General features: G+C 34.5%; 1 protein-coding gene across 1 annotated transcript; it reads left to right on the top strand.

Annotated features, from left to right (window-relative positions):
- The first annotated feature begins 942 nt into the window (after positions 1-942).
- Positions 943-10,705, top strand: LOC147484788 (fatty acyl-CoA reductase 2, chloroplastic-like). The gene is made up of 9 exons (XM_086576439.1): positions 943-1,371; positions 1,656-1,759; positions 1,865-2,064; positions 2,226-2,326; positions 2,482-2,692; positions 5,904-6,065; positions 6,244-6,325; positions 6,430-6,803; positions 7,250-10,705. Exons 1-9 carry the CDS (start codon positions 1,011-1,013, stop codon positions 7,410-7,412), a joined length of 1,758 nt encoding a protein of 585 aa, XP_086432565.1. The 5' UTR covers positions 943-1,010; the 3' UTR covers positions 7,413-10,705.
- The last annotated feature ends 228 nt before the right edge of the window (positions 10,706-10,933 follow it).

The raw sequence follows: 10,933 nt of genomic DNA, 5'->3' as shown, positions 1-10,933 counted from the left end.
CTTTTCAAACATGTGACTTTTCAAAGAGTTGCTTACTTTTTCCCAAGAGTCACTGTGTTCTTTCGAAGAGGCACCACTCACCTATAAATAGTGGATGAATTTGGAGAGAAAAATACACGAGATCACACGCGAGTTTCGATCTTTCTCTTCTCCCTACGTTCTTAGTCAAATACTATGTTGTGTCACGAGTCTATAGAATTGAAGTGCTAGCTTTCTATAGAAGGAAATCCGTTCTATCTTGGGAGATAGTTTCCCATCAACCTTCAAGCACCGTGGTGGGGGAAAATGCATCTTAAGGACATAGTGAATCTTCACTAGGCTCGGATTTAATCATTGGTAAATTAAGTTCATTAGTTGAACTAAAAGGTTTGTTTGTTTGTTGATATTAAAGGTTTGTTCATATCAATTTGATTTTCTTGTTTACTTAACAATAAGTATATTTTTGGAATAAGTTTCCTACAGACTTTACTTTCGCCTTCAAGAAACTGGAGTTGTGAAAGTACTATGGGTTCTATTATATGGGTTCTTGCTGCACACATAGTAATATAATAATTGAATTATTATATTACATGCATAGTTATTAATTTCTTCTTTGATTATTCCTTAGAACTACATACATTACAATAAAATAAAATAAAATGGAGGTGCCTAGACTCCAGCTGAATTTTATTTATTTTTTCGATTCTAGTTTTGGTTAAGCAGATACCATCCTTCCCGTTTTTATACCAAAAAAAAAAAACAACACTCCTGCGTGTTACAGTAATAACAATCTTTTAGAGTAGACCAGTAGGAAAAACATTCACTATTTAATTCCATTGTGGGCGGAGTCAGGTGTGCATGTAAATCTTTTATTGTAGCTCTCAACTAAAAAATTCAATAAGCATCAACTACCCCTTCTGAAAATTCCTTAAATGGACTTTTCATCTGAATAATGACCAATTCACTGCAAAGAGAAAAATTTGTTCTAAGCACATATCTACTATACTACCACTTCTCTTTAGTAGCTAGAAATGAGTTCGTTGTTTTTGCATAGAGTCTCATTTGCTTCAAAAGAGAAAACCATAGATGATTTGTTAGAGAATAAGAAAAGTAACATGGTTAAGTTGTGTTGCAAGAAATACAGTTGTAATGCAACAATTTCAAGTGAGTTGTCTTCACATTTGAGTGAATTAACAGTTTTGCCCACAATGTCAAAGAGAATTCCTCTGCCTGCTTTGACAAGTGTGGGAATTAAGGAAGTTGCACTAAATGAGAAGATAAAAGAAGAGATGAAACCAAAGGAAATGGTTTTCTCTGATGGTATTGGGATAGTTAGATTTCTCAGGGGAAAGGTGTTTCTAATAACTGGTGCAACTGGTTTTTTAGCGAAAGGTACTAATCTTATGGTGTTGATTACGACCTGCATTAAACATGGGAACATTGCTAAACCTTAGTAGCTAGTGAATTTTTGTTGCCATAATTTTGGATTATTTGGTCCCAACAGGGACCACAGCATGATTTAGTTATAACGCGGTTCCACATGGTCGAATTCATAGTAAAAATGATCATATGCTTTGATCTACACAATTTCACAGTTTGATTTCAATGTACATTATCTTACTTGGCTGAAGACCACTATTAACAGTTTGCTAATTTTTTCCTTTTATTGGTTGCAGTTCTGATTGAGAAGATTTTAAGGACTGTGCCTGATGTGGGCAAAATATACGTATTGATGAAGGCAAAAGATAAAGAAGTAGCGATGGAAAGATTGAAGAAAGAAGTAAGTTCTGTTGAGGAACTCATAGTTAATTATTCCTGTAGTCTCTTTGAAATTAGTTTGTCTAAAAATTATTGACAATTGTGGTACTTTAATGGTCGACTTCAGATCATAAATACAGAACTTTTCAAACGTGTGCACCAATCCCATGGCAAATCCCACCAGGCATTCATGTTAAACAAACTGGTAGCTGTGGTAGGAAATGTATGTGAATCTAATCTTGGAATGGAAGTCGACTTAGCTGATAGCCTTGTAAATGAGGTCGATATCGTAGTGAATTCAGCTGGAAATACTACATTCGACGAAAGGTAAGTTGTCTACTAGAATGTGTGGCCTCTTAATTATTAATTATCGTGTTGCATTATTCATCACTTCATTGTTTTCCTTTTCAATATTATTAAGAATTATATGCTCGACCTTTTTCAAACTAACAACATATAATTTTGTATTTGATTCTTATAAATTCCAGATTTGATGTCTCCCTTAGCACAAACACTCTAGGACCTTGTCGAGTTTTAAGCTTTGCAAAGAGGTGCAAGAAGCTTGTGGTCTTCGTGCATGTATCAACAGGTATATATTCATCCATTTCATTTTCACATTTAAAGATGTCTCCAGGAAATATTGGACAATTGTGATGGTCTTCACATATATATATTTTGCAATTTTCGGCTAGGTCGTGTGCAATTTATTTTCACATTTATCTAATGCTCATCTTATAATTACAGCCTATGTCAATGGCGAAAGACAAGGTGTAATCTTGGAGAAGCCATTTAGCATTGGAGATAGTATAGCTAGGGAGAAAGCTTCATTAGAATGTCCCGCGAGATTCATTCCACCATTAGATGTTGATGCTGAATTAAAGAGGGCTTTGGATAGAATGGATGACTCTCAAGCAAATATAGTGTCCCACAAAATGAAAGAATTGGGCTTAGAGAGGTAAATTTATTTTGTTTGTTTCGCTTGTTTATTTTATGTCCTTAATTTCGTTGACAACCACCAACTCCTGTGCCGATCACCTATTGTTTAGGAGATCGCCTAATGGCTAATGTGCAGAGTCCGCCACGACTGTCACTCTCTTCCTCCACTATCTTTCTGTCTCTCTGTCTTTTTGTTTCTCTCTTTCTTTTTTTAAACTCATTTTTGCCTCTCACTACATCACCCACTTCAACTTGATTAGTGTAATCAATTTGAAATTTGAATCATGCTTCAATTAATTTATTGTTTTTTTAGAACACATAATCCATTACAATTTAAAACTTTACGAAAAATTTTAATTAGTATAATCTTGTTGCAAAATTGATCTTGTTTGGGTTTTTACTTTGTATAAAACTTATTTCATTAGTTGAAGGAAAAGTGAATGGTGGTTTCCCGCCGGCAGTGGAGACTGAGAAGAAGACTTATATGTTTTCACATATTTATGATTTATTAAAATATATTTTTTCTTTTATGTTTTTTATGTAAAATTGTTACCAGTCAAAGATACTAACTGTTTGGGTGCTACGTGGCGCTGGTAGATTCTACCAGCAGTAGCAGCTGGTTAATTGTGGTTCAGATGCACCACAAACCTAAATCTGAATGCTATGTCCTGGATTCTGGACTTCTGGTACCCAATCAATGGTGTGCGCAGAGTAGCCTCCTTTGCATAACCAGCTTTATCATTGGGAGTAGTGATAGACATGAACTTATCATTTCAAATTCTCACCCAACTAATATTATTTTATGGGTCCGGATATTGAATCAGATTTACTGTACTACATGTCCGTTAAGCGGGTAAGTGGTCACAACATAATTAATACGTGTACATTAGAAAATCTAGTGTGGGCAGAAAGAGAGAGAGAGAGTGGTGTAGTCAGAGCATTTGCCATGCAGGTGAATATAATCTCCTCCTTATCACCGCCGCCTCAGTACTTATTCACTCTTTTTTCACCGTTTTAATGAAAAACAATGTGAAGTTGTGCAATGGAAAGGTGAAAAAATATGTCGGACGAGATATTGGATTCCGTCTGGACATAAAAATCAAAAAAACGCTCCGGACGGAATGAAACATCTCGTCTGAAATTTAAAAAAAAATCGAAAAAAAGTTGAAATATCATGCGAGACGGAATCCAACATCCCATCCAAAAAAAATAACCCTATTTTTTTTAAAAAAAACACACGAGACGGAATCCAACATCCCGTCCGAAGTTAACAACTCAGCCACTATCTCGGTGATGAGTTTCACCTTGAAATCAACTAGGCAAAATATTCACCAGGTATTCACCTCTGCATTGCAGAACAGTTTTTCCCCAAAACTGGTGACTATAGTCACAAACCCCTTGAAACCCCCTGCATTGCAAATGCTCTTAATGTAGTCCACTCACCACACCAAAAAGTAAGGCTGTCAATGGGCCGGGACAAACCCGAAGCCTGATTGAATCCGAACCGATAAGATAAGGATTTAGACTTTAAATTTAGCCTGATAAGATTATTGGGCCAGGTCTGGACATACCTATGTCCAATCCGATAATGGCCCGGCCCAAAATCTATAATAGTTTATGTGTTTTATATTTAATATTATTAATATATCTATTATATTTGTATTTACTGAAAATTTACATAGAAAATTGGAAGCCATATTGGTTAGTATTGTGTTTGTCACACAAGAGTTGTGGGTTCGACTCTTACCACTTACAAATTTAATTAAATTTTAGACAAAAATAACAGTTTTCATGTATTGCTAACGGATTTAGGCCTGGCCCGAATCCCAACTTGCCCAATAAGATTTAGGCTGGGCTTGGACTCAAAATATCAAATATAATTTGGCCTGGGCCTGGACCTAGGTGTGTCCTGTTCAGGTCCGGCCCGTTGACAGCCCTACCAAAAAATACGGGTTAGGCTTAGGGGTGCAAACGGATAGGTTCGGATGCGGATATGCCTGTATCCGAATCCGAAAATTTATACCGATATCCGAATCCGACGGATATTAAAAAAATTATCCGAAACGGATATCGGATAATATCCGATCCGAAAATTAAAATTAATTAAAATTTTATTTGCTTTAAATAATTCATTTTACCACTATAAAAACTAGTATAAATATATATATTTGTCATTTATTATTATTATTATTTTGTTATTATATTTTTATATTATTAGTTTATGATTTTATATAATAAAAATGAATAAATTAATTATATATAATAACTATTAATTTTTTAAATCGGATCGAATATTATCGGATCTTGCGGATACGACAAATATCCGAACATTATCAAAACCAGTTCGGACATAAAAAAATATCCGAATCCGAATCCGAATCCGAAATTTTCAAATAATATCCAATTTTTCGAATACGAATTCGAATAGGATTCGAATATTTGGATATCCACTTGCACCTCTCTTAGGCTAGACTTGGACTCAAAATATCAAATATAATTTGGGCCGGGTCTAGACCTAGGTGTGTCCTGTTCAGATCCGGCCCGTTAACAGCCCTACCAAAAAATACGGATAGATACCGATATATTTCATCACAAAGTACTGTGCAAAAGCTCAGATTCATGCGTGCCGATTCTAGAACTGCTATAATTACATAACACAATTTGAGAGCCGATTGTTTATGGTGTTTTGTTTTTCTTTTTTCTAATCATGAAAAAACTTATTAAAAGATGGTAAAATTTTAAATGGTTTTTTGGCGTTTTCTCGAGAGTGCAAATTTGTGCTAAATGAGTTCTCTTTTCACCCTTTTCCCCTAGTCCTCGCCAACTACTTTATACCAGACAGACTCACATACAGGACTACGCCGAGTTGAATTGAAGGACAGAAGTTCTAAATTCTCTACCAAACTCAATCTTTTTTTCATTTTTTTTGGTAAAGTTACCAAACTCAACCTGACCCTTCTTAAATTAGCGAATTGGAGGCAATACACGTATTCATCTGGCCAGGTCAATGCCACTAGCTAAACTACTCTAAAATTTGCTCTCATCTACAGTCCCGAAACAGTATTATTATTATTTTTATATATTTTTAAATTTTTTGGTTTTGTTTTGACTATTTTACCCCTATTTTTTTAGTAGGAAATGACGATATTATCTTTCTATGTTTGAAGCAAAACGCATGCATCAATCTAGTGCTTATAACTAACACGAGAAATGGGCATTGTCCTTGACAGGGCAAGAAAGTATGGCTGGCAGGATACATATGTCTTTTCAAAGGCTATGGCTGAGATGATGATAGATAGTCAAAGAGAAGATATTCCAGTAGTCATTATTCGTCCAAGCGTAATAGTGGGCACATATAAGGAACCCATCCCGGGATGGATAGAAGGAATCAGGTTTGTTTGTAGAATTTATTTGTACTCAACTAACTTCTGTGGTTAAACTTGGTGTGTGCTTGATTGAAGGTAGAATGTTGCTGGACTATTTACCATTTGAAAATTTCAACTTCTAAGTAAATATAGTTTCTAGTCTATCAGCAACACTCATTCCTTTTTTCGCAAATACTTTTACTAGGATGATGGACCCAGTAATTATATCCTATGGAAAAGGCGAACTCACTGGCTTTCCATTTGATCCAAAAGGAGTCCTCGATACGGTAAGTAACACTCACTACTAGTGTATTTTTCAGTAGTAAGGTTATTACTTTTGTTTTCGCTCACACTAAAATAATTTTATTTCAATGGACGTGATACTATCTAGGTTCCAGCCGATATGGTCGTAAATGCAATATTGGCAGCTACAGTGAAGCATGCATCAAATAGAAAACCAGGATTAAGCATATACCAAATAGCTTCATCTGTTGCAAATCCACTCGTGTTTGAAGATTTGCTTTCTTATATTTTTCAATACTTTTGTTCTTCTCCATACATGGACTTAAATAGAAGACCAATCAATGTTCAAAGAATGAAGGTCTTCAACTCTATCGGTGATTTCAACACTCACATTCAGACAGAAGCTGTTCAAAAGAGTGAAGATTCTAAAGGGAGGATGTCTAGAAGGAGAATCCAAAGATCACTAGACATAGCAAAGCACTTGGCGGAGATATATTTGCCGTACACATTCTATGGAGGAAGGTCAGATGTCTGTTAGTAGAGACTAAAGAATCACTAATACCAGATTTTTCGGTATAGGAATTTCTGACTCTGGATAAAATCATGCTCTCTGAGTGTCATATGCAAAAATCAGTAGGCTGTCATTGAAAAAAAAATACATGTTCCTGGTATCTTCCTGTCAAGTACCTATCCTACAAGGCGTTTCGTTGCAAATCCCTTTAAAGCAAGGTATTCGCTGTGTATGGCGGATAGGGGCTTAGTACTGCCGGTTCACTCTTAGGTCTCGTAAATGCGCTCCAATTTAAGTTCAAAAAGTTGGATCAGAAAGTTAATATGTATGATTATTGAATTAAGAGTAATTGGATGGAGGGCTAGGATGCCCGCCATCAGATCCGATAGTAGTTGTTTATCTTTGTTTTGATAACTCAATAAATAGTTACTAACAAGGGAACCATAAAACATTTCAGGTTTGATAACTCTAATATGAGGAAGTTGTTGGAAGAGCTGTCTCAAGAGGAGAAGAGGACCTTTGGCTTTGATGTCGAAAGCATAGATTGGGAGGATTTCATATGCAATATCCACATCCCGGGTGTAATGAGGCACGTACTAAAAGGAAGAGGCACGTACTAAGAGGATTGTAGTTTATAGTGATTCTGGGAAGTAGCCATTGTGGTGCCTAAATATCATACATACTGATATTCAATATTATTTTAATAAAATTCTAATATAATATCGGCATAAGAGTTGATATATTCATGATAAATAAATTTCAAGTACAAAGTGAAAGAGACAAAGGATGGACAGATGTCAAAAAACTATTGAATGGATATATATAGAGCAATTATAAAATAAGTGAAGACAAAATAAAAAGGACCAAATTCATTTTCGAACTTTTATTTTTCATTTTCTATTTTCTCATATGTAAAGAGAGAGTGTGTGAACAGTTGTAAACCCTATTAATGAATAAGAAAGAGTTTTATTTGTTTTATCTTTCTCTTATTAAATCTTACATTGGTGCCGTCTGTGTTTTCAAGGATCAAGAAAGATCATTTTCTGTTCTTTTTTCTTTGAAGTCGAATCTACCTTATGATGAAGAAGAGATTGATTGAGTTGAAGATTTTCGGGTTTAATCTTTTGGTTAGGTGAAGTGGTTGTTGTTCTTAAGTTCAAGACTCATGGGTTGGTGAAGGTGAAGTGGTTGCTGTTCATAAGTTCAAGAATCATAGATTGATGAAGGTAGACGATGATGTTGTTCTCAAAACTAAGCTTAGCTGTTTTTCATAATAGTGGTTACTATTATGGTTGCTGTTTTTGAAGAATAAGAAGGTTAGTTAAGATAATGAATTGATGGAGTTAGAAACAGTGATGATGTATCTTGATCTCAAGTCTGGATAACTTCTAAATCCGATACCGAACTAAAGTCAGATAAGTTTCTTGCCCTCATTTTGTTATAAGTTTCTTGCCCTCATTCTTTAATCAATACCCGATACCCATAACCAAATACCCGATACCCGACAAAAGTTCGATACCGAATCAAATACCAATCCAGTTTGGATACCGATATAGGGGCATCGGTTTCATAAGTTTAGCATCGACTTTAGAAGTGGGAGTGGGTGTTTCAGAAGTTTAGCATCATTTTCAGAAGTGGAGCATCGGTTAAGTGAAAGAATTCGCCACTTCATTTCAGGAACATCGATATTGAAATTGGGTGTTACCGATACACAATTTTTGAACTTGGAGAGCCGCTATGAATAACCCAATTTCGATACCAGCATTTCTTATTCAGGAGCTATCTTCGATACCGATACCCAACAGTTTCAACTTCGATACCCAAGTCCAACTTCGATACCGATATTGGGGGCAACTTTCTATAGTCGGTATTTAGGAAAACCAAGAAGAATACTCCACCGATATCACGAACATAGTATAGATCAATCATTTAAATGTCTTTTTCAGAGATTGATAGGGTGAAATTTGGGTTTTTTGTGATTGAAAGAAAGAAGGGAATTGTGTTGTTCATGCTGAAGTTTTCTAATAAGAAGAGTTTCGACATTGGACTCCAGTTAAGATTCTAGATTGCGGCTGAGATTTCTAAGGCTTTGGTCAAGGAGAACCGATATTGGAAGATGGAGGGCAATAGTTTTCACACCAATAAAAAGATAAGTCACATGGGGCGAAATACTAGATGATGAAACAGTTGTGAGCTTGATATGGTGGAATCATTTGAACTTCAAATTGAGAAGGTCATCGGCTGTAAGTAAATCTTGGGGAGATTCATTTGGAGAGAAAGCCAACCGATATAAATCAATTTTTTTCGAGACCGATATAAATAGAATACTTGGAGACAAAAACTCCGTTTTTGGTTGGGCTAATTTTCCATTATCCAATTAGAGGCTCACTTGGGAAACTAAATCAATATCGATATGAACAAACCATTTGGAGCCATGGGCAGATAAATCCGTGGAACCCGATATCATTTGGGCAGATAAAATTATCACTTGGGGCAAAACATATATACCACTTGTGACTGATATAAACAGATCACTTAGGGACAAAAGTTGTATTATCGATATCAGACTATTCACTTCGGGCCAATATTTTTCGATATTTGTATTTGATGATTTAAGGAATGTCGATATGAAATTATCGCTTGGGGCGATTTTTTAATAAATATGGATCGATCAGATGGGATGAAGAGTTCAAAAATTTTCTTTTATCAAAAAATTTCATTTTATTAAATCCTATTTCGAATTCAAAAATTTTATCTCAAAATTTAAAATTTTCAATTTATCAAATTTTATTCTAAATTCAAAATTTTATATTGTCAAAATTCAGATTCAAAAATTCCTTATATCAAAATTCTAATTCAAATTCTAAATTTTCAATTTCAATTCAAATCCTGGTATTTGTAAAATTTTATCGATATTCAGGTCAATATAATAAAAATCCTGGTATTTGTAGCCCATTGTCTCGATACCAGGTCAATATAAAAAAATCCTGATGTCTGTAGAATTATATCGATACCAGGCCAATACCGAAAAATAAAATTGTCATCTCAAATTTTTTGAGTTATGGAGAATCCTTGTGAGTGCTCTACACATCGTCTCTTATATTTTTCGGGAGCGATGTATGGCCAAAGACAAAATCTTACCTCAAAAATCATATTTTGAATTTCGAAAAATTAATTGCAAAAATTGCCATCTTGGATTTCAAAAAGGGCCATCTCGATTTTCGGAAAATTGCTATCTCAGATTTCAAAAAGTGCCATCTCGGATTTCGAAAAGTGCTATCTTGAATTTCAAAAAATTACTTATAAAATAATCTATTTCGAATTTCAAAAATTCACTTACAAAAATTCCCATCTCGGATGAACAGTATTGAGGAATAGTATATCTATGAACAGTGTCAATGCACAGTATCAGATGAATAGTATCGAATGCACAGTGTTGATAAACAGTATCGAGTGCATAGTGTCGAGGAATAGTAGTAAATGAACAGTATCGAGGAATAGTATCGATGAACAGTAAAAAAAAATAAAAATTATTGCTTCTCGAAATCTTTAAATTTTTATTACTAAAATTTGAAAATTTCGAGAGAGGCGATGTGGTGCCAAAATATCGTACATACCGATATTCAATATTATTTCAATAAAGTTCTAATACAATATCGGTATGAGGGCCGATATATTCATAATAAATAAATTTCAGGTACAAAGTGAAAAAGACAAGGATGGACAGATGTCAAAAAGCTATTGGATGGACATATGTGGAGCAACTATAAAATAAGTGAAGACAAAAGAAAGAGGACCAGATTCATTTTCGAACTTTTATTTTTCATTTTCTATTTTCTCACATGTAAAGAGAGAGAGAGAGTGAACAGTTGTAAACCCCAGTAATGAATAAGAAAGAACTTTATTTGTTTTATCTTTCTCTTCTTGAATCTTACAACTATGTAGGTGTAAGTTGCATATGAATTCCTGGTTATATTGTATACAGTGAGAACAAGATGAGCTGTTGCCTAAGAATTGAATTTATATGTACTTAAAATGCTAAAGGTTATCTACTTTAACTATAGTATTGTTGTTATGCTAGGTTGATTAAATAACATTAATCATTGTTCTCTTCAATTGTGTCGAAAATTAACACCCACTT

The sequence above is a fragment of the Coptis chinensis genome, chromosome 8, assembly GCF_015680905.1.
Source record: "Coptis chinensis isolate HL-2020 chromosome 8, ASM1568090v1, whole genome shotgun sequence".
NCBI classification, from domain to species: domain Eukaryota; kingdom Viridiplantae; phylum Streptophyta; class Magnoliopsida; order Ranunculales; family Ranunculaceae; genus Coptis; species Coptis chinensis.
The sequence above is the reverse complement of the archived record's forward strand: the minus strand, read 5'-3'. Positions and strand labels throughout refer to the sequence as shown.